The sequence below is a fragment of the Anabrus simplex genome, chromosome 5 (genome assembly GCF_040414725.1).
Source record: "Anabrus simplex isolate iqAnaSimp1 chromosome 5, ASM4041472v1, whole genome shotgun sequence".
NCBI lineage: Eukaryota > Metazoa > Arthropoda > Insecta > Orthoptera > Tettigoniidae > Anabrus > Anabrus simplex.
In genome coordinates, this window is record NC_090269.1 from 119,525,448 (window position 1) to 119,550,552 (window position 25,105).

The following is a 25,105-nucleotide window of genomic DNA, read 5'->3' on the forward strand; positions in this document are numbered from 1 at the left end:
GCCTCGCTCACTTAAAAAGGGCAGACTGGCCCTGGTGCGATTACCGTGTGGCCAATCAGAGCACAAGAGCTTGCCTATCGCCACCCAGATTCACCAATCACAACTCTTCATCCGGCTGCGATGTTTATGCAATATTCTCGAACACATATACAGACACAAATCGTGAACTTTCCATTTTCCAGAATAGAAAGGACATATTTCTAGAATCCATAACTGACAGGGGCCAACACACCCTGTTCTAAAAGTCTGCGTCGCAACCTTTCTGGACTGTTCCAGCTAATATAGAACAATAAACTAGTAGTTGCAAATAAAATATGCTACAAAAATATTTTACACTGTACAGGTTAGGTAGCTAAATGGAATACGAATAAAATATTCTAGCACAACAGTCCACTTCACACAGTAAGTCTTCCTTAAAGGATAGATTTACAAATAAAATATTCTACAAACACTTTCCACATTGTAGAGATTCTACACAGGTCTCAAATACTTTAAATATTTAGGAAGTGAAATAATGCAAGATGCAAGGTTGGATAACGAGATCAGCAGAAGGTTGCAAGCGGGAAATACTTTCTACCAGAATGTAAGAAACCTGGTGTGGAAGAGCGAAGTTCCTACGAAATGTAAAGAGATAATGTACAAAGTGTACTATACCCCTATATTAATGCATGCATCAGACTTTTCGATTTTGACAGCAAGAAATGAGAGTAAAATTAAGGCCAGTGAGATGAAGTTTCTGAGGAGTATTTAAGGGAAGACAAGGAGAGACAGACTAAGAAATGTGGTCAGAAAAGAGATGGGGTAGAAACTCTGAGTGATAGGATGGAGAAGAATAAATTGAGATGGTTTGGACATGTTATTAGGATGGAGGAGATAAGGATATCAAAACAAGTGTTGGAGATTAAGATAGAAGGAAAGAGGGCAAGAGTTAGGCCCAAAGCAAGATGGATGGATTCTGTCAAGAACAGTATATATTTAAAAAGAAAACTGGACTGGATTACATTTACTGAAGAGGAGTGGTGGGCGGAGAGGCATGATGAACACTACTAGACTTCTGAAGAAAATTTTATACAGGAATTTTGGCAAATTTACTGATGAAATGGGCAGAAGAATTTTCCATCCTCTTGAGATATCAGAGTGGTTTATTTATTTAGGAACAAGCTCCTGTATTTACAGGCTGCCACTAAGCACAAGGTAAAACATAACAAATTTCTGTACAGATCTATTAATTGAAGAAAACTCTAAATTATAAAGGAACAGTATAATTAGTGTGGCATTTCAGAGCTGCAGCTGTAGAGGTGGTGTCTCGGGATCTTGATGGAGCCTCGGAGGATGAGGGCCGCAATTTCGGGGATGAACTTCATTGGGAGTTGGAAGCACTTAGAACTGTAGATAACATTTTGATTGTAAAAACAATAATAGATAAATATACCAAACAGAAAACCAGCCCCATGGTGTAGGGCCTCATACCCGGAGGCCCCGGGTTCGATTCCCGGCCAGGTCAGGGATGTTTACCTGGACTTGAGGGCTGGTTCGAGGTCCACTCAGCCTATGTGATTAGAATTGAGGAGCTGTCTGACGATGAGATAGTGGCCCGATCTGGAAAGCCAAGACTAACGGCCGAGAGGATTCGTCATGCTGATAACACTACACCTCGTAATCTGCAGGCCTTCGGGCTGAGCAGCGGTTGCTTGGTAGGCCAAGGCTCTTCAAGGGCTGTAGTGCCATCGGGGGTATATCAAACAGAAAGCAGGAAAATGGCTATACAGCACTAACAGTAATTTGAATTCTTGAAAATAAATTCTGAAATATAGATTAATAGATTAAAAAAAGAAAATTCCTACAAGTAAAAAGTCGAATGTTATATGGAGCTGAACTATGGGGGGTAGAGAAAGAGTGTGAAATGCTGAATCAGGTAATTAGTTAGTTCTATAAAATTGGACGACCTGCATAAGCAGAAACATATCAGGAAGAAGAAGAAGAAAATTCTGTAACATTATAATGGGGTTACCAAATTGTACAGTAAATAGTGAAATAAGATTTATATATGAAGAAAATATTCAAGTTAATGTTCTTGAGAGAATTTGGAAATTTTTGATAAGATTGACGCAGAATGCGTGTCAACATCAGAGAGACAGTATTCAGGGAGAGTACTGGCCAAAGTATACTAGACAGGTTGGGATTAGGAAATTATTGGGAGAAGGACCTTGAGAGGTTGGAGGTATTGACGAGTAAACTTTACTATTGTACGACTTAGAGATTTTCAAAGACAGTGTTTGGTATCTGAATGTAAGAGCAGGGCAACCCTCTCAGAATTCAGTTGGATAAGTCAGGGTATGAGCATAAATATTGTGAATGTAAATGAAAGAGAAACATGAGATTTGAACTGGTGGATGATGGGAATTTATAAAAATAAGGGATGGATTAGGGGAAGGATACAGTAAGGTGCCTTCTCTGTACTGAATATAGGAAAGAATTTCACGTGCTGAAATCCTGTAAAGAAACCCTAGTGGTTAGAAGGAAATTTTTGAAGCATAATGAACAGAATATGTTAATTGAGGATGAGAATGGCTATAGAATTATTAGGATGATAAGCAAAGAATGGTATAAGCCTAATAATCTCAGTGAATTATTAATTGTAATTAGAAATTTATATAGAAGAAAGTTCATAGATCCTGTAATGCAGATAGAGTAGACTACAGCTGGATAGATAAGTTTGAGCTATGAATCTGTTAGTAAAATTATCTGTCAATAGTGATAATTGGTATAGTGGGGTTTAATATTATTATCGTTGTATTGTCGTTATTATTCCTTAATGTTATTATTGTTAAATTGCATGTAATGGGTTAGGGTCCAATAGATGGAAGGTTTCCGATGTTCCGTTGCTGTTGGATGAGAACATTCATTCATTCAGTAATGAGGTCCCTCTCTGCAGTTACTGGTTATCCGTGATTGAAAGTGAAGAGTTTCCTCTGCTTTTCATGAATGCATGAATTCTCTCCATTCATTCAGAATGGGATATTCTCTCCATAGCTGCTGGGGTTTCGTAGCTGTAGTTGATTGCATTTAATTCATTCATGTATTCATTCATAAATTCATTCACACATTCATTCATAGACTCATTCGTTTAGGAATGCTCTCTCCCCAGTTGGTGGTTATCCGTGTCTGGGAGAGAAGTGTTTATTTATTCATTCATGCAGCCATTCATTTATTTGATTCATGCTTAGTGTCTGTGAATGTGGAGAACTCTGTACAGACTTATGACAAATAAACCTCTTCACATATAGTTCCTTAAAATTATGAAACACCATTTACAGCCTATGTCTTTTTTTTTTTTTTTTCTTCTCTTTAATGTATTGCCATTGATCTGTTTACAGTATATATGAGGATTTAGAGCTTGTTTAGGTATATTAATATATCATCGCTGGTCTGTGATTTGATTCTAGCGAGTAACAGATTTTTAAGGTTTATGATGTGAGAAGCTCAACACACACCGCTCTGTTGCTCGGCAGGTCCCCTTCATGTGGAGGTTTTACCATTGTTTTCATTGAAAACTTGGTAAAGTTCTATAACTACAGATTTATAATTGAGTGTGCAGGATGTGTTAGTTGAGTGGAGGCATCATCTTGAACTACTCACATAGTTATTGTTTAATGTGTGAAATCTTGAAAAGTGCTCGTGGTTCAGATTCCACATAAAACTAGAGGTCCTGTTGTTATAATTTTGATATCAACATTCATATAATACCGCAGGCTTGCTTGCATTTTATGATTGTCTGCAAATCTTACTTCTGGAGCATTTTGGAGAAGAGTGATAGTTTGTCCACCTCTATGTCATTATGGTTGAGATCAAAATTAGTGCTTCAAATGCTATTAATTCAATTGTATGCATAACAAGAAGTATTTTAGATATTAGCGTGTCAAATACAGCTTTAGAAATATGCTGAAATAAGTTGTGTACAAGGCAGTATTCATCTCACATTTTTGCATATGCAGTTATTTTGGTAATAACATTTGAAAGTATGATATTGTGCCATAGAGCTAATGTATTTAAAGAAACTTACTGAAACAATTGACCAGGAGCAGATTTTCCATTGTATTTATAGTTTTAAGAGACTGTTGATATTGTGATCATAGCAATCCAGCATTTATTTATTATTTGCTTATTTATTTATTCTCCAAGGAAATTAGCCCTATTTTACCTAAAAGTATGTTAGGGCTATTCCAATCCATAATTCATAGAGGCCGCAAAATTAACAGGAAGTTCATGCTAGGCAGTTAGATCATTTTCCATTTAACTACATACAATTTATTGGTGGATGATTAAACTGATCAGAATTAATTTCCTTTGTTGATTTTTTGTTTGAATTGATTTTTTTCTAAAACAGCACATGCCAGAAAAACATAGTTTTGATATACAGTATACAGAAACAACTATTTAAAGCCGGTATATAAAAAGAGTAAGAAACAAAGCCCCTAACTAAGGGTTAGGGAATATTAATGGTTAGTGTTCTTTTTTGAAAACCAAATACTGGATTAAAAATTTTTGACTTAGATTAAAATTTTTGCTACCATGACATGGATTGTTTTTCCAAATAATGGGAAATGGCTCTTAATTTTTCACACAGTAATTTATGCTATCCACTAATTTACATTATCTGTTGTACCGGGTGGTACACCTCTACGCCGCACATTCAAATTTTCCGCCTTAAAGTACTCCTCTACTGGAGAAACACTGAACTTAAAACTGGACCTACTTAAACTTTTACTCTGAAGATGTCACTGTGTGAATTTCGACTTGTTTTTATTTACTATTTATCAAGAAGTGTGGACATTCTCTCATACATGTCTCTACCAAAAAAAACTATGATCATGCACCCTGATGCGAAGTGAAGGAACTTTATTTGAAGAAATTTTATATTCATAAGTTTTTTTCTTTACTAAATTTTGTTCATTCATTCTTGGGTTGGCAATATTTATCTTTTCCTTCCGCCAGTTTCGAAGTTAACCAATCAATAATTTCTGTAATTAATTTTCAGCCAATCCCATATTTCTTCTTCGATTTTGTGTGTACCTTTTGATGTTAACCAATAAAACTCCGTGGGTGTGTCTTGATCATTCATGAAAGGTCTTGAACCTTCCCCGAGGGTATAAAACCTGCTGATTTTCTTGTCTCTCGGCCACTTGTTTAACATCTAACCCCGTGTATGGAAGTGTAGCAGGAGGCGGGAGGTGCCTCGTTCATCAGGCAGCTGCTCTTCAGCAAGGTAATGGCCACTTAACATCTTTATTTCTTGCTAGCTCAGCAGTTGAACCCGCGGGGAAGGTCCGAAACCTTTACCATGTAACCTATCTCTATAAATATGTAAATTTCTTCCAGTTTATGTAAAACTTAAGTAAATTTGTAACTGTAAATTGGAGATAGAGTGTGCTTTACCCTCTCGAGCTCCCCTTCATTTTGATTTGAGGTGACTACGTTTTGGTAACTGAATTTCTTTTCTTCCGTAATGTTGATATTTCTTTCTTATACGGGTCACCTCCATAGTTTGGGAATAGCCCCTGTTTCATCGGCCTAGTGCCTTTTGGGTTTTAAGAAGTTTCATGTAGGAGTGCAAATTCACGCCTCCATTCCTTTTGTATGTCAGGCCATTTACTTAACCTGTTCTTTTTCTGCTAAGGCCCAGTAGGTTGGGTGCAAGATACCCCCGTTTTATTTTGTAAGTTGTACCTTGATGGCAAGTAATTGTAAAATTCTTTTCAAAATTAGATTACTGAGTGCCTTTTGAAGGCTTGATATTGTGAGTTGGGAGCAAGTGCTCCAGGAATTAGGGTATTTCTGCCCTTTGAACACATTTGTACCTTGGTAAAGTTGGGTTAGTAGCTCAAGGATTGTAAAACTTGGGGCTTGAAGCCCAGATTGTTAAATTGTCTCTAAATTTTGGATTTTCTTGTTTTGGGTCAAAGCCTTATCATTTTACCTAACATTTCATTGTTATAAAATATAACCTTCAGTTTAAATTTAAAATTTTTCTTTTCCTGGCATTTGTTCCTCTGCTGTCCCACAGAAACCTCGGAACCGGGCGAGTTGGCCGTGCGCGTAGAGGCGCGCGGCTGTGAGCTTGCATCCGGGAGATAGTAGGTTTGAATCCCACTATCGGCAGCCCTGAAAATGGTTTTCCGTGGTTTCTCATTCTCAAGAATGGTATGGTTGTAAGTGGAAGGAATTGGCAGAGTTCAAGTATACCTAATCGAGCCATAAATACTGTCACAAGCTTTTTTTTTAATAACTGGAATATTTTTTGAGATTTTTCAATTTCCTTTTCATATTACATTACACACCATTTGCACCAGTCAGTCTTCAAAATGTCCACCGAACATGGATGCGGGCTTCGAGTCTCTTTGGCTAGTCATTTATTGTAGAATGAACTGCATCAATTGTGAAATCTGCTACTGCTGCTACCAGGTAATCCTTCAAGCTTTCAAACACAGAGTGTTTTTTCCTGTAGACCATTCCCTCTAGCATTGACCACAGTTTGAAGTCAAGGGGGTGGATATCAGAGCTACCAAAAGGACACTTAGCAGTGGAAATGAAGTCTGGTACAGTGGCCTACAACCACTGCTGCGTCATCCTTGCCTTATGACGTGGCACAGAATCTTACTTCAACGTTCAGGGCTAATTTATTTTTTAACATGATGCAAACCAAATCGTTCATGAGAGGGTCCAAAACAGTTTCTACATATACTCTGGCACTTATTTTTATACCTTTTTTACAAAATGTTCCGAGGTATCTGTGGAACAGCAGAGGTGAAAGAAGGTGCTGGGTGGAATAGGTCTCAACTTACGAAATTAAAGTTAATTTAAAACTTTAACAAAGGTTATATTTTCTTTTCAAGATAAATAAATAACAGAATATAACAGGTACCAAGTAGCAGATTAACAAATTAAGAAAGTACAATTACAGTTTTGTTACTGGATTTGGGCTTCGAGCCCCAGACTCTCAATCCTTGAGCTATACACCCAACTTTACCTATATACAAGGTTCAACAAAGGGGCAGAAAACCCCAATCATGCCAAGAAGCACTTGCTTCCAATTACCCAGTAAAGCCTCCTCGAGGCACACAGAAAATCCACTTTTAAGAAAGAGCAAACCCGCTCTCAAAGATCAAGCCTATACAAAGGCCACACCAAACTCCACCTTCAATCTGCCCTCCAGGCACACAAGAACAGGGGTAATAATACCCAATCTACTGAGGCCTATTCAGTAAAGAAACAGGTCAATTACATGGCCCAAAATTCAGAGTTGAATGGAGGCGTAACTTGCACTCCTAATACATTTTTAAAACCTATTTGGCACTAGGCCGCTTATGCAAGGGCTAATCCCATACTACGGAGGTGACACGATAAGAAAACTTATTTACATTACGAAGGGAGGAAAAATGGGAATGAAAACGTAGTCACCTAAGAACAAAATGAGTGGGAGCTCGAGAGGGTTAGGCACTCTCTATTCCAATTTATAGTTAAAAAGCCAAAATTTTACCAAATGTCTATTACATTTTAAGGATAGGTTACATGAGAAAAGTTTCGAACCTGCCCCGAGGGTTAAACTGCTGAGCTAGCAAGAAATAAAGTTATTAAACGGCCATTACCTTGTGGATGAACTGCTGCCCGAAGAAAGAGGCGCTTCCCGCCCCCTGCTACATAATCACACTAGGAGAGATGTTACTGAAGTGGCCAGGAGACCAGAACATCAGCAGTTTATATACCCTCGTAGAAAATTCGAGACGTTTCATGAATGATTACAACCCGCCCACAAAATTTTATTGGATAACAGCAAAATCTAATACACCAGACAAAGAAGAAACACCTTATTGGTGAAAAATTAATTACAGAAATTCCTCATTGGTCAAATTCAAAACTGGCAGAAAGAGAAGGGTTATACTGCCAACCCAAACAATGACTGAAAGAAATTTAACAAAGAACAAACTTATGAATAGCAAATTTCTTCAAGAAAAAGTTCCTTCACTTCGCACTAGGGTGCACAATTGTAGTTCTTAAGTAGTGCCATCTAGAAGAGAATGTTCACACTTCTTACTACAGAGAAAACAAAAACAAATCGAAACCGACATAGTTCAGAACACTTCAAAATTTACAGTAAAGACATCTTCTGAGAAACCTTAGAATTAATATGGTTGTTAAAGTTCAGGCTTTCTCCAGTAGAGGAGTTTCAACTGGCGCAATGTTTGAATTAGCGGTGTGGAGGTGTACCGCCCGGTACACAGAATATGAAGCCTGGTGTGACTCTGTATCTCAGACCCAACTAAGCCACGACTGAGGTTTGGTGGCGACTTCTCTGGACCTTAGAAACTCTCTCACAACCTTCTCGAGAACTTGCTGCATATGCCCTATAGTTCTAATGGTTAAAGCTCTCGTTAATGGTGAAGAATTTTTTCTTGGTGAAGAGATTTCTCCGATAACTATTGTTGGTATATAGCCTTGATTTCAGTTTCCTCTGCTGCTTCAGCTGCAATGTCAGGAAATGTGTGATACTCCACCTATAAGCTCTAAGCCCATTGTATTCAGAAAGTACCCAGGAAATTGATCATGATCATATGTTCAGCTCCTGTCCCAATATATTCTATTTCCGCTATTTAAGAATGGTGTTGGAAAGAAGTGTAACAACTATAGAGGCATAACCCTTCTATCTCATGGGTTAAAAATATGAGACCATCCTGGAGAGAAACATCAGAAAATTTTTAAATCTAAATTTGAGGAAGAACAACATGGATATAGAGTGAATAGATCAGGTTAATTTCGCTGGCAAGGGGGCTGGGTGTGTGTGTGTTGTCTTCATCATCATTTCATCCTCATAACGACGCGCAGGTTGCCTGCAGGAGTCAAATAAAAAAGGCCTGCATCTGGCGAGCCAAACTTGTTCTCGGGCACTCCCGGCACTGAAAGCCATACGCCATTTCAATGCTAGACCTCGTTTTTTTGACAAGAATGCTCTTTAAAAATTACTGGGATAAAAATAGAACGGTTATAGTTGTATTCTTGGATATTAAGAAGGCATATTATCATGAACCACGTAAGTACACATGGGAATGTCTGAGACATAAAGAAGTGCAAAATGAGATTATAACTTGAGTAAAATAACTATATCAAGAGACAAAGAGCTGTGTGATTTCAAGGAGGCAAGTCAAACTGTTTTGAAACCAAGAGCAGAGTCCAACAAGAAAGTTGTCTATCACCGCTTCTCTTCATTACTATAATGGATGTGGTTATAAAAGCAGTGAAGATGAAGGATCAGACAACAAATGCACTTGTATTTGCCAATGATGTTATGCTATGTGGTGAGACAGGAGCAGAAGTTCAAACTGACTAGATCTCTGGCAAAAAGAATTTGAAAGAATGGGAATGATCATCAGCCGAACTAAAACCCTCGGTTTAGTGATGAGTCAAAATCCTGAAGCAGCCCACCTGTGAGTGCAAAATGAAGAAGTAGATATTATCAATAACTTCAAATACTTAGGAAGCTTTGTTTCTTCTGACAATACCATAAACCAATAAATAGGCAATAGAATACAAGCTGCAGCAAAATTCTACCACTCCGTTTGTCAATTACTTTGGGATGACTCACTTCCCCAACCGTGCAAGCTCACGCTGTACAAAACATACCTTGTACTAATTTTAACATACAGACTGGAAGCAGCAACGTTGACTAGATCTGAATGAAGTCGCCTACAGGCCACTGAAAGGAAGTTCCCTCGGTCTTCTCTCCAAAAGACAAGGAGAGACAAAGTAAGGAATGAAAGTATTCAGGAACAACTTGGATTGTACAGGAGCCTGTTGGAAACCTTAGAATTAAGCAGATTACGATGATATGGGCATATGAGAGGGATGGCTCCAATTAGGAACTCAAAAGCATCCTGTTAAAGGAATGTTGTTGGTAAGTGGCTCAGAGGGAGGCCTTGTGATAGTTGGGAAAAGCAAATTTTCAAAGACCTTGCCAAACGTGATGTAAATCGGCAGCAAAAGGTAGAACATCAGCTGTGGATGGACAGGACAAACTGGAAGCGCCTCGTAAACATCCTCACCTGGCTTGCTGGAGTGGAAAATCGATGATGATGATGGGATTTCACTGGATATGGGCTGCCACTGTTCTCGCATTCCGAAGTTGACCAACCTTCATGTGATCTTTCACACTGTCTCTCATTAAATTGCTAGATTGCCCAGTAGATGAACCTTTCATTGATTTTCAGCTATTTCAGGGTTTGGAAAATCTCGGTGGGTGACTCCTCAAAACTGTGGAAGGGAATTACAGGTACCCTGTTTTTTCATATTCCCCCCCCCGCTCCATGCCAAGCCAAGAAGATTTTCTCTTTCACTGTTGAACATACTCTGGTCAGGACGAACATTCAGTGCAAGGGTTGGTTTCTACTTGGAAAAGCGATTCTACAGTCCAAGCCAAAAGTTTGTGACAGTATTTATTGCTCGACTAGGCAGATGGTACATCCTTGATAACTTTTTGATATCATAAGATGATAAAATACATATTTGATATCTTCTTGTTGAAAAAAAAGAAAAATTCTACATTTTTCTTCTCATTTTTTCAGCCCAGTATATATCGATAGTTCAGTGAATATGACTATTGCTGCCAAAAGAATTCTTTGGGGAAAGTGCATTAATGCTGGACAAACTTGTATTGCACCAGACTACATGTTATGTACCAAGGAAGTAGAGAATGCTTTTGTGGCAAAAGCTAAAGAAGTGCTGTACGAATGGTATGGTGATAACTGGAAGGCGTCGCCTGATTTATGTCGTATCGTCAGTGATCGTCATTTCCAGTAAGTATGCTATCTATCTTGTATACTAGCTGTAGTGCCCAGCGTTGATGGGACAATTACTTAGTATATGCATTATTATATTTTTGTCCACCCTCTTGTACTGTATTGTTCCCCAGATTCTGAAGCACATAAGTGGGCATTCCTCTCCCTGTCAGCGGCTTTTCTATATATATAAAATAAGAGTTTTGTCTGTACATTGCTCAAAATTTGAAAAGAATGGTATTTCTATATTGGTTATGTCCACAGTAACAAGAAAATTCACTTTTTACATTTCCGTAATTTCTGTCTGTCTGTCTGTCTGTCTGTCTGTCTGTACATGCATCACTAGAAAAGGGCTAAAGAGAATTTAATGAAAATCAGTATGCAAAGTCGGGGAATAAGTCACTACAATCTAGGCCATAAATAATTTTATTCACGCTCATGGAAATGGTAGTTTCGGGAGGGCCTAAAATTTAATTTTCAAATATTTATGTTATTAGTGGTCATATCTTGATAAAAACTGGTATACAAAGTCGAGGAATAACCGCTACAATCTAGGCTGAAAATAATTTTATTCACGCTGAGTGAAATGGTAGTTTAGGGGAAGGCCTAAAACTTAATTCTTAAATATTTGCATTATGATTGGTCCTATCTCATTGAAAATTGGTATGCAAACTCGGAGAATGAGCCACTACAATATAAGGCTATAAATCATTTAATTAACGGTGAGTGAAATGGTAGTTTAGTGGGAGGCCTAAAATGTAATTCTCAAATATTCATATTATTAGAGGTCGTATCGATAATTACTACATAAGCAAAGTTATATAAAATTAAATTTCCGACCATTTATGTCTTATAGATTTTTACCGCACTGGCTATGATAACACAGATATTCATGAATTTGTATTTTTGTTGCTAACTCCATATCAGCGCTGTGCCACGAGAAAATAGGTAAACAGAATTTAATGAAAATCGGTATATAGAGTCGGGGAATAAGAAACTACAGTCTAAACTACAAACAGTTGTATTCGCCCTGGATGAAATTGTAGTTTAGGGGAAGGCGGCTAAAATGTAATTTTTAAATACCAATGTCATTGGTCCTATCGAAAAGTGCTACATAACAAAAGTTATAGAGAACACAATTTCTGGTCATTTATGTTTTATTCAGTTTTAATGCACCGACTATGATAAGAGTGGTATTTCAGAGTCGGAAGAAAACTAAATGTGAAGGCCTACAATATCGAAAGCGCATAACATTGATCAACAATAACATTATATTGACCATTGTTTGTTGTGATGTTCTTTGTCCCTTTTGCTGCCTCTCAACTCCGATATATGGGATTACTGCTGCGTACCAAGTATAACAGCCTGACTGAATATTGGCAGGAAATAGCCAGGGAGCTAGAAAACTTTATTCTTTAGCATGCCATTCCTTAGGTTCATACATTTTCTGATACAGCTGGTTCGTAACACACAGTGGTACATCATAGTATTCTAGCTTTTCAATCACTACTCTGACGCGCTGTTTTGAATGAGCAGTGGATATACTTAAGGAGAGGCTCACTTAGTAGAGTAGTAGTAGTAGTAGTAGTATGGCATGGTCTAGAATAACAATTAGGGCTATTCCAAATAGCAGCACAATTCACTAAATAACTCGAAATTGAACCCTGTAAAGAGCCTTTTCTTAAGAAAAGATTCTTCCTCTTCATTTTTATTAAATTCTACATTCATTTTATTCCAAATTAGCAGTGAAGAGGCGGTTTCTCTCCTGGCTTAGAGGAAAAATTTGCCTCGAAGTCAGATAGATTTTTCTGCCGCCAGTGTACTGAATTGATACTTTCCAACTTATCGGTACTCCTAGGAAAGAGATTAGATAAAGGGCACAGTTTTTGCCCTGGGAGTCGCCACTATTTGACCCTCTCCCCACCGAAAAGGGACGAAGAGTGTTCACGGCCTACGGCAGTCTGCGCCTTGGTCATTCCAGCTCTGGAACTTTGGACTGTTAGATCGGCAGCACAGTTCTGTTCGTTAAAAGTGAGAAAATGTGTGGTTTTCCATTTGATCGAGTATTTCATATGAATAATATATAAGTAATAATAATAACAACGTAAACGTTTCCACCTTTTCAATACTAAAATATATTCACAAAATTATAAATTACACGGTACTAGTTTCGACCCATCTAGGGGTCATCATCAGCATTGCTTTTTATCGCGTCATTCCTACTGACGTCATTGTAATGTATGTTCATTCCAGTTGGGAAAACCACTAAGACAGTCTTTCTGAGAATGTAAAAAGGCAGGTGGAGAGCGAGTGTCTACCAGTATAATGAAAGCTCCCCAACCCGACTGAATGGTATGCAAGCGGGTCTACAATTACAGTGAAAATTCCCTAACTTAGTCTTCATATGAGAAAAGATGTTTGGTGACTTCCCCGTCACGTTTCTAGCGTAACTCTAAGAGCTATGCAATTTCATACAATCTTGCTCACAACCTGTACACTACCTAACCTAGAATTCTGTATACAACGTAGAATTCCGTAGCGAAGCACGGGTAATCGGCTAGTGATGATATAAGAACTTTATGTAATTTAAAGTGTCCACCTAATCAATACACATGTTGTTACATTCTTGCACTATTGCTGATTGTGATTGGATCTTCTCCTGCCAGTATAAAAGAAAGCGAAGTATCAGGTTAATATTTTTAAAATGCTGACAGATTTATAAAGTCTTTAAAACATTGCCGGAATGATCGAGAGAGAGAGAGAGTGGGGGGGGCATCTGAAGCACCGCTTTTTAATATAACTGCAATCCTACTCAACCTTATTCTAAACTGAAATACCAAGTTTCCTTAAAATCCACCCATCCATTTTCCTGTGATGCTGTAACAGACAGACAAATATTAAACTGAACTCTGCTTATGTCATTATAATGCCATCAGTATCCTTGCCAGAGTACAATGTTATCTGATTGAGAATATCATGGTTACCACTATGAGCCCGGACGTGTCAAGATAGTGTCCATACCCTATGCCAGCGTGATTTAAACTCGTAGAGAAAAAAAAATCAGAATTTTGTCAATTTTTGCAATATAAATAAATATTTTAATGTACATATTCTTGAAAAAGTGGACTATGACACAAAATCAATTCAAAAGTGCTCACCTTCAGCTTTGGAAAGAAAATCAGGCTACAATATTGGTACATTCTGTTATCCTTTTTCACGCACATGAATTTCTAATTCACTCAGAAAAGTTCGATAGTTTCAAGTCACTGAACAACAGAATTACACATTGTTATTCCCAATACTTAGATTTGGTATGGTAACACTCAAATTATTCTCCTATGCAAAGACCTACGCCACATTTACGGCAATATACAGTTGTCTTTATCTTGACAGCACGGCCGGTGTTGTGTTTGGACTTGTCGTGGCAAACCTTGCACGTACGCTGCATGTGTCCTTCCTTCTTCGCCCCCACTATTAGCCTTCCCGCAGATGATACTTTTTATTCTTCAGTAATTTCAGCCCCAACACTACTCACTAAATCATCTGCCAAACATTCACAAAATTTTGATAGGGGAAGTTTTTGTGAACAAGCCTTACAGTACAGTATATAATCACTCACTCTGGCAAGATCAAACAGATGGAAGAATAATTTTTTCCACCACTAGATCGACAATCTTGTGAATGCATAATATACCAGCAATTGGTCGGACTTATCAGCATCAATCTTGAATTTGTTATAGTCCACTACTGCTGATGGTTTGGAATTTTTGTGGCTTCCTCTTGCTGCAGGTACTTCAATCATGTCATCATCATGTGCAGTGCTCAGCATAAACACGTCTCGAACATCTCACCACTTTATTGCTAGAAGGTGTTCTCTATGCAGTGAAACTTTTTCACCCTTACTCAGTTTTTTTGTAAACTCTGACTTTGGCATTCCTTTCCAATTTGGCATCACAGTGCCAACTGCTTCAGTCTGACAGATGATCATAAATGGTGGGGCTTGAAAAACCATCTGTCCATATACACTCTGTGCCCCCAATGTTTTACTAGTTCACACAGTCTGGCCACAACATTGAAGGAACAATTGTGATCCTCCACTGTGACATGGGCCCCAGAATACACTTCCATGTCGCACACATAACCACTTCTTACTTCACACAGTTGAAAGATCTTGATTCCATACTTCTGTGGCTTTCCTCTCATGAACAAACGAAAAAATGTATGTCCCTAAAATGAGCACATTACTTCGTCGATTGTCAGTTATTCATCAGGTGATTGTGTTTGAGTCATCAGTCCATAGACGGGTTTGATGCAGCCCTCCATGCCACCCTATCATGTGCTAACCTTTTCATTTCTACGTAACTATTGCATCCTACATCTGCTCTAATCTGTTTGTCATATTCATACCTTGGTCTACCCGTACCGTTCTTGCCACCTACACTTCCTTCAAAAACCAACTGAACAAGTCCTGGGTGTCTTAAGACGTGTCCTATCATTCCATCTCTTCTTCTCGTCAAATTTAGCCAAATCGATCTCCTCTCACCAATTCGATTCAGTATCTCTTCATTCGTGATTCGATCTATCCATCTCACCTTCAGCATTCTTCTGTAACACCACATTTCAAAAGCTTCTATTCTCTTTCTTTCTGAGCTAGTTATCGTCCATGTTTCACTTCCACACAATGCCACGCTCAACACGGAAGTCTTCAAAAACATCTTTCTAATTCCGATATCAATGTTTGAAGTGAGCAAGTTTCTTTTTTTAAGAAAGCTCTTCCTTGCTTGTGCTAGTCTGCATTTTATGTCCTCCTTACTTCTGCCATCGTTAGTTATTTTACTACCCAAGTAACAATATTCATCTACTTCCTTTAAGACTTCGTTTCCTAATCTAATATTTCCTACATCACCTGCCTTCGTTCGACTGCACTCCATTACTTTTGTTTTGGACTTATTTATTTTCATCTTGTACTCCTTACCTAAGACTTCATCCATACCATTCAGCAACTTCTCGAGATCTTCTGCAGTCTCAGATAAAATAACATCATCATCGGCAAATCTCAAGGTTTTGATTTCCTCTCTTTGGACTGTGATTCCCTTTCCAAATTCCTATTTGATTTCCTTTACTGCCTGTTCTATGTAAACATTGAAAAGGAGAGGGGACAAACTGCAGCCTTGCCTCACTCCTTTCTGGATTGCTGCTTCTTTTTCAAAGCCCTCGATTCTTATCACTGCAGACTGATTTTTATACAGGTTGTAGATAATTCTTCGTTCTCGGTATCTGATCCCTATCATCTTCAGAATCAGAAATAGCCTGGTCCAATCAACATTATCGAATGCCTTTTCTAGATCTACGAATGCCATGTACGTGGGCTTGTCCTTCTTGATTCGATCCTCTAAGATCAGACGTAAAGTCAGGATTGCTTCACGTGTTCCTACATTTCTTCTGAAGCCAAATTGATCTTCCCCCAACTCAGCTTCAACTTGTTTTTCCATTCTTCTGTAAATAATACGTGTTAAAATTTTGCAGGCATGAGATACTAAACTAATGGTGCGGTAGTTTTCACACCTGTCAGCACCGGCTTTCTTGGGAATAGGTATAACAACATTCTGCCGAAAATCGGATGGGACTTCTCCTGTCTCATACATCTTGCACACTAAATGAAATAACCTTACCATGCTGGTTTCTCCTAAGGCAGTCAGTAATTCAGAGGGAATATCATCAATTCCAGGTGCCTTGTTCCTATTTAGGTCACTCACAGCTCTGTCAAACTCTGACCTCAAAATTGGGTCTCCCATTTCATCAGCATCAACAGCCTCTTCATGTTCCAGAACCAAATTATATACATCGTTACCTTGATACAACTGTTGGATATGCTCGTGCCATCTTTCTGCTTTGTCTTCTTTCCCTAGAAGTGGCTTTCCATCTGAGCTCTTAATATTCATGCACCTAGATTTCCTTTCTCCAAAGGTTTCCTTGATTTTCCTGTACGCAGCATCTACCTTTCCCAGGACCATACAGCCTTCGACATCCTTGCACTTCTCCTTCAGCCATTCTTCCTTAGCTACCTTGCACTTTCTATCCACTTCATTCTTTAATCGCCTGTATTCTTTTCTGCCCTCTTCATTTCTAGCATTCTTGTATTTTCGTCGTTCATCAATCAGGTCTAGTATCTCCTGAGTTATCCACTGATTCTTAGTTGATCTTTTCTTCCTTCCTAACATTTCTTCAGCAGCCCTACTGACTTCATTTTTCATGACTCTCCACTCTTCCTCTACTGTGTTTCCTTCGGCCTTTTCATTTAGTCCTTGTGCAACATGTTCCTTGAAACAATCCCTCACACTCTTTTCTTTCAACTTGTCTAGATCCCATATTTTTGCATTCTTTCCTTTCTTCAATTTCTTCAACTTCAGATGCCATTTCATGACCAACAAGTTGTGGTCAGAGTCCACGTCTGCTCCTGGGAAAGTTTTGCAATCCAACACCTGGTTTCTGAATCTCTGCCTAGTCATAATGAAGTCTATTTGATACCTTCCAGTGTCTCCAGGTCTCGTCCACGTATACAGCCGTCGTTTGTGGTGTTTGAACCAAGTATTGGCGAGGACTAAATTATGATCAGTGCAGAATTCAACCAGCCGACTTCCTCTTTTGTTTCTTTGTCCCAGTCCAAATTCTCCTACTGTGCTACCTTCTCTTCCTTGGCCTACCACTGCATTCCAGTCTCCCATCACAATTAGATTCTCGTCACCTTTGACATATTGTATTAAATCTTCTATCTCCTCATATATTCTTTCGATTTCTTCATCATCCGCTGAACTAGTAGGCATATAGACCTGCACTATTGTGGTGGGCATTGGTTTGGTGTCTATCTTGGTGACAATAATTCTTTCACTATGCTGGTCGTAGTAGCTTATCCGCTGGCCTATTTTCTTATTCATTATTAAACCAACTCCTGCATTTCCCCTGTTTGATTTCGTGTTGATAATTCGGTAGTTGCCTGACCAAAAATCCTGTTCTTCCTGCCAACGTACTTCACTTATACCAACTACATCTAACTTTAGCCTATCTATCTCCCTTTTCATATTCTCTAACCTACCACAACGATTCAAACTTCTAACATTCCACGCTCCGACTCGCAGAATGTCAGTATCCATCTTCCTGATGATCGCCCCCTCTCGTGTAGTCCCCACCCGGAGATCCGAATGGGGGACTAGTTTACCTCCGGAATATTTTACCCGGGAGGAAGCCATCATCAGTACATCATTCATACAGAAAGAGCTGCATGTCCTCGGGAGGTAGTTACGGCTGTAGTTTCCCGTTGCTTTCAGCCGTGTAGCAGTATCAACACAGCTAAGCCATGTTGAGTATTATTACAAGGCCGTATCTGTCAATCATCTAGACTGCCGCCCTTGCAACTACCGAAAGGCTGCTACCCCCCTTTCGATGAACCATTTGTTAGTCTGGTCTCTCAACAGATACCCATCCGATATGGTTGCACCTGCGGCTCGGCTATCTGCATCATTGGGACACGCAAGCCTCCCCACCGCGGCAAGGTCACATGGTTCGCAGAGGAGGATCAGGTGATTAATAATTCGGAAAACTTGTTTTCAGGCAGTCTAGTATTGGTCAGATTTTGAACAGAGGATCGTAGCCTGGATTGCCCCTTTGTTTCTGCTTATCATTGTTGTTCAGATGCAGCATTGTCAGAATAGCAAGAAATCGGTCTCTCAAAATTCCAGTGGACTTCGCGTAGTCAGTTTTTAGTATTGGTGTTATCAAAAGAAAAAGTTTACAAATCAAACACACATGAATTACTACTGCAAAAAATAACTTTAGTTCATTCAATGTCACTGGTTTCCACTGCACATACACTGATACAGGTTACAAAGGGCCTTCTTGCTTCTTTAGATTTATTTGCTATAGCGCATATCTATTACTTTTCCACTCGGATAACGTTCAGTACATTACTGTCAAAAAATAAATCAAAGAAATCTAGAGGTGAAGATTCTGCAGAAATACCAAGGCTATTAGCATTCAGGCCTGATGTGCCAGAAAAATCGGGCCTGCTCACAGGAGCAGTATCTTGTTTCCGTTGTGGCCCGTGTTTCTCATCTCAGTTCTTTTTTTTTTGTTACTGGTTCTTCTGGTGATGATTCATCATCCTGAGGGACTTGTAGATTTTCATTTTCTTCACAGTCACTTTCATAAAGATCAGAATCCGAATCGTTTACAAGTTCCGTAACAAACTGTTCACTTATCCGTGGGCTGTATGCATGCGTAGGATTTCCTTTACTTGTACTAGGTCTGGGATCCATATCTCAATATAGAGTATAAATAGACTACTTGAGAGATGATTGGAGATTGTGTACTCAGTAATTTTCCTTCCGTATCTGTGAAGTCATATAAGCCATCATTAGAACACGCGCGCATAAATTTGAGCTTATCTAACTGGAGCATGCGAGGAGTACATATGTCAGCAGTTATATAAGACCTAGCTGAGCGCACATGGCTACGAAACTTTGACCGACCGATCCACCCACGCCAAAACTACAGTACATAAAGAAATTAAATTTTGGTGCTCACTAAGGAAGGAATTTTGGATATTCCATTCCTAAGGGGAGGTGAAAAGGGGGATGAATTTTTTAAATGAGTATACCCATATCTCAAAAACTTAACAGTTTAAAGACATGAAAGTTGGTATTTGGAATCTGCTTTAAAAATAAAGAAACACATGCTGTATTTTTTGTTTTTGGAAAATCCACTTAAGGGAGTTAAAAATAAGTGAAAAGGAGTTGAATCCTTTTCATAAGGATACTTATATCTAAAAAACTGAAGATTTTACAGATGTAAGAATGGGTACATGGAATCTCATTTTTTTAAAAAAAGAAATGCATATTTTTTAGTTTTGAGAAAATTCACTTGAGGAGTTAAAAGAAGTGAAAAGGAGGTGAATTTTTAAAATTAGTATATCTCAAAATCTTGTCGTGTCACAGACTTAACAATTGGTATTTAGAATCTCCTTTAAAGATGATACTGTATATGCATATGTTTTATTTTTGAATAAAATCACTTATGTGGGGTTTGGAAGGAAGTGAAGAAGGAGATGAATTCTTTTTTATGAGGATACTTATACAGTATCGCAAAAACTGAAGATGTTACAGATATGGGAATAGGTATTTGGAATCTCCTTTAAAAGTAAAGAAACACTTATTGTTTTGTTTTCGACTTGAGAGAGGACTCTTTCTCACAGGTGCTGTTCTATGTTGCATATTCCAGAGTTAGCTCTGCCAGTAGCCTGGTCATCTTAGCCCCAAAAGGCAATACCACGAATGTGGTTTGCAAAGAGGTTCTCGGGTAAATAAAACTCAGTGTTTCGGTGAGGTTTTATATTTTTGGGGTTTTCGGATAATGTCTTTAGAGCAGTATGGAGGAATGATTACATTTATCAAATTAAAAAATTTACACGAACGAAGTCGCGGGTAACAGCTAGTATATTAAAAAAAGTAAAACTATGATCAATATTACATACACAGTAGTTAAATACCAATAACGAAGCAAAATAAATTACTGATCACAATTATTCCATTCTTTGGGGTAACACCGATCACTGATATTTTTTTTTTGCAATATTATCAACTTCAAATTTGTTTTACATAAAATTAGCTTCATGATCCGTATCGCACTTAACGGATTCACAACTATTTTTTCATTTATTATCCACCTTGTTGATACATTAATTGCTTAAGGCAACTTTTTGGTTAAAAGTGCTACATGTTTCGTATATTATTAACATCTTCAGCCACATAACACTGTTTAGATGAAAAATTCATATTCTTATGTTAATTTTAAGGACACTTCCTCTCAAGCATTGATACTTTGTCAATATATGAATTAACAGACATTTATGTGATCAGGATTTTCATTAGCCACATACATTTTAACTGCTGAAGCTATAACATTCTTAAGTTGATTGAGGAATTCCTTACATAAAGACATTTTTAAAAAAATCCTTCAGCTGCATATAATATGTATGAAAGGGAGGAGAATTTTGAACGTTCTTTAGTTCCTCTCTCCATTCTTGTGGAGAGTACACAAATTGTATGTTTTCCCCTACATATTATTCCACTCTCTGGCAGATGGTAACATTATGAAAGACATGTTGAATACTTTTCACTCTTCTACTTTATTTCAGTCAAAGTGTGACGGTAGTCTAGTTCTGGTTTGTCTTTACAGTTGGCTTAACGTCGCACCGACACAGATAAGTCTTATGGCGACGATGGGATAGGAAAGGCCTAGGAGTTGGAAGGAAGCAGCCATGGCCTTAAGGTACAGCCTTAGCATTTGTCTGGTGTGACAATGGGAAACCACGGAAAACCATCTTCAGGGCTGCCGACTGTGGGGCTCGAACCACTATCTCCCGGATGCAAGCTTACAGCTGCGCGGCCCTAACCGCATGGCCAACTCGCAGATCTGGTTTTAGATGCAGCAGATGTCAGATATTTCATCTATTACTTATTGCTTCGTCGCGGTAATAGAAATATTGTTTATTGGATGAGCAGTCATGAATTATAAGTTTATAACAAAAACTTTTTTTTTTGCTAGTTGCTTTACGTCACACCGACACAGATAGGTCTTATGGCGACGATGGGACAGGAAAGGGCTGGGAGTGGGAAGGAAGCGGCCGTGGCCTTAATTAAGGTACAGCCCCAGCATTTGCCTGGAGTGAAAATGGGAAACCACGGAAAACCATTTTCAGGGCTGCCGACAGTGGGGTTCGAACCTACTATCTCCCGAATACTGGATACTGGCCGCACTTAAGCGACTGCGGCTATCGAGCTCGGTACAAAAACTTTTAAAAAATGCTGGGCCAGTGGATAGCTTTGGAAGTAGGAGAGCTTGCTGTAAATCAGAGTGGTGGTGGTGGTGGTGGTGGTGGTGGTGGTGGTGGTGATTATTGCTTTAAGAGGAACTACAACCATCAACGTAAAGGAGCTCCTCCATCCAATTGGACCCTTTCAAGATTCAGAACATTTACCACCATCCAACACTCAGTGTTGAATCTTTGGCTTATGGTCTACTCCATCCCATAGCAGGTAACCCTGGCTAGGCATAGGTCTCTTGAATCTAATATTAAATACTTTGGTAAACATTCTTCTAAATTGCCCCCCACGGTGTAGGGGTAGCCTGCCTGCTTCTTACCCGGAGGTCCTGGGTTTGATTCCCGACCAGGTCAGGGATTTTTACCTGGATCTGAGAACTGGTTCGCGTTCCACTCAGCTTACGTGATTACAGTTGAGGAGCTATCTGACGGTGAGATGGTGGCCCCGGTCAAGAAAGCCAAGAATAACGGCCAAGAGAATTCGTCGTGCTGACCACACAACACCTCATAATTTGCAGGCCTTTGGGCTGAGCAGCTGTCACTTGTTAGCCCAAGGCCCTTCGGGGCTGTTGCGCCGTAGGATTTTGGATTCTTCTAAATTTATCAGAATCTACAGTAATGAAGCCAGCCTTGGTACAATATGCAATATATTCTTTGAAACATTGTTAAATAGTGTACTGCTTGGATATGCACATTTAATAAGGGAAGTGACTAGTAGAATGTCTTGTATTTTGGGAGCCTATATGTGAAGATACAAACATTAGTTACATCCGTTTCAGAGTTTTTTTTTTTTTGACCATGGCTACCCCTTTTATCCAAAGAAGTAGAAGATCCCTTGAGGTTGGTTTTTTTTTGGGGGGGGGAGGGGGCAGGAGGTAAACTCAAGTTTCAACTCTTCCTCTTTCTTTTAGTAGTCCATGGATACTTACTCATATGTGCAGTCCCCAGCACAAAGGCTGGTTGGATTCTCAACAGCTCCACAATTAGCTGTCATAGATGGTGTACTGTCATGGAAAAAGATATAAAGAGCCGGGCTGAGTGGCTCAGACGGTTAAGGCGCTGGCCTTCTAACCCCAACTTGGCAGGTTCGATCCTGGCTCAGTCCGGTGGTATTTGAAGGTGCTCAAATACGACAGCCCCGCGTCGGTAGATTTACTGGCGCGTTAAAGAACTCCTGCGGGACTAAATTCCGGCACCTCGGCGTCTCCGAAGACCTTAACAAGTAGTTAGTGGGATGTAAAGCAAATAACATTATTATTATTATTATTATTATTATTATTATTATTATAAAAGGTATAAACACCCGAGTTAACATGTTAATAAAAAGTTTACCCTTTGTCCCACATAGAAACAAACTACACCAAAATTTATCTTATTTTATTCTACATTTAATTGTATGGAGTAGAATTTTTATCATAACTAGTTAAAATTTTAACATAGGTTCAAAAAAAAAAAAAAAGGTGCTGCTAATTTTTCAGTTTCCAACAGAGCGTTCTGTTAAAACAAAATCCATATTTAAAGGTTTCCTTCCTATATACTGTAGAGTTCATGATGTCGAGAATTTACTATAATAATACTACAGTGATGCTTTTGAGGTCGTAAGATCTTCATCAAATTTTAGCTCATCAGAAATTTACTTCTGCTGAAACAGTACTGAGCATTGACTTTCTTAAGTGTTTGGTGTAATTTCTTATTAATGGAGGCTTTTATCTTGATCATTATAGGAGATTAACTGCATTTCTCAGTAATAGCGGAAAAGTGGCTGTTGGAGGACAGTCGGATGCTGCTGAAAGATACGTCAGTCCAACTATTCTTGTAGATGTTAAACCAACTGACCCTGTTATGCAAGAAGAAATATTTGGGCCCATTCTTCCAATAGTAAATATTGAAAATGCATATGATGCTATCAAGTTCATCACTGGCCGGTAAGATCTTTGTTTTGTTTTTCAAACAATTTTGGTACCTACTAAAATTGAGAATGTTCGTATTATTGGTGGTGTTTTTGCTGTCATTGGTTTATTACAGTGTTGCTGCTGAGTCATTGCTGGTTAAAATAAGACTCATGGTTTTCCTTCTAGTTGTCCTTTACTGATAATTTATTATTATTTGTTTTGTTTTTAATGTGCTTTCAGTGTTAGAACTACAAGGAGATGATACAAAAGACCAATTGGGATGTATGCGAACGTATTTCATTCATTCATTCATTCAGTAAAGAATCATCAGGCTATTCACCTAATTACTGTGTTAAAAATATACAGATAAGAATTTCATGAGTTAAATAATAAATCCATAACAGAAATTTCTAAAGGTTAAAATGTTAAAAATATAACTAATACAATGATATGTCTATCCCATTATCCGTTTTCCTGATGTGGTGTCTGGGATGAGGTGAGATGAAATTATAAAGCATGCTTTTATGGCCAGATGCCCTTCCTGATGCCAGCCTCAGTTGAGGAACTAATAAACATGAAATGAATTATAATAAAACAAACTGAATACAAATCTTAAAAGTGCTCATAACCCATTGAACTGCAATTTAAATTTGAGGATTCCAAGCAAAAGAAAGTGAATACTCACTCGCTCACTCACTCACTCCGTAGGCTTCTGAGGGACATGAAGTTCCCATGCCGATCTCACAATCCTCTTCCAGCCTTTTTGATCTTGAGCCTGTTCTTCCCGGTTATCAATTTGGAGGTTCCGGCATACCTTGTTGATCCCCTTCTTCCAGGTGCTTCAGGGTCTTCCTGAAGGTCTTTTCCCATTAAGAGATCCCTTGTATAGATCTACTGGTGCTCTGTTATCCTGCATCCTCAGTACATGTCCAGCCCAGCGCAGTCTGTTGGATTCTATCACACCCATTATAGTGTGTTCTTGAGAGAGGGTGTAGATTCCATAATTAGATCTTTTCTGCTAGCTTTGAGAGATAGGATCGAACCATGGGCCAAATATTTTTCTATAAACTTTCTTCTCAAAGACTTGCAACTGCTGCTGCTCTTTCTTAGTAATACTCCATGTCTCGGAACCATACAGAAGTACTGGTCGAATGATTGTATTGTAGATAATCATTTTTGCATTCCTTGTTAAAACTTGGAGCCTAATATAGGGCTCATAGAGTAAAATGCCTTATTTGCATTCTTAATTCTAGCTTGGTGTTCCTGTTGCCTTCAGTTCTGGTCATTGATTAATACACCAAGGAATTTAAACTTCTTACCTTCCCTGTGATTACCTCATCAAACCTGAGACATTTGAGAAATTTGAGACATTTGAGAAACAACCCTTCTGGTAACATTTTTTGCTTTGCCTTAGTACCTTTCCCAGCGTGCGTCTTGTCCTGAGGAAGCGTGGAAGTTCTTTTGTGCTTTGTTCCATAGTTGTGTTATGGAGCTACCGTCATCTGAGAAGC

At 38.6% G+C, this 25,105-nt stretch overlaps 1 protein-coding gene across 1 annotated transcript in view; it reads left to right on the forward strand.

Moving 5' to 3' along the window:
* Positions 1-25,105, forward strand: part of LOC136874677 (aldehyde dehydrogenase, dimeric NADP-preferring) — a 145,652-nt gene that overhangs the window by 31,889 nt on the left and 88,658 nt on the right. Inside the window, exons 6-7 of the mRNA XM_067148315.2 lie at positions 10,614-10,844; positions 23,427-23,627. Of these exons, the coding sequence (XP_067004416.2) occupies positions 10,614-10,844; positions 23,427-23,627 (432 nt within the window). The remainder of the gene's footprint in view (positions 1-10,613; positions 10,845-23,426; positions 23,628-25,105) is intronic.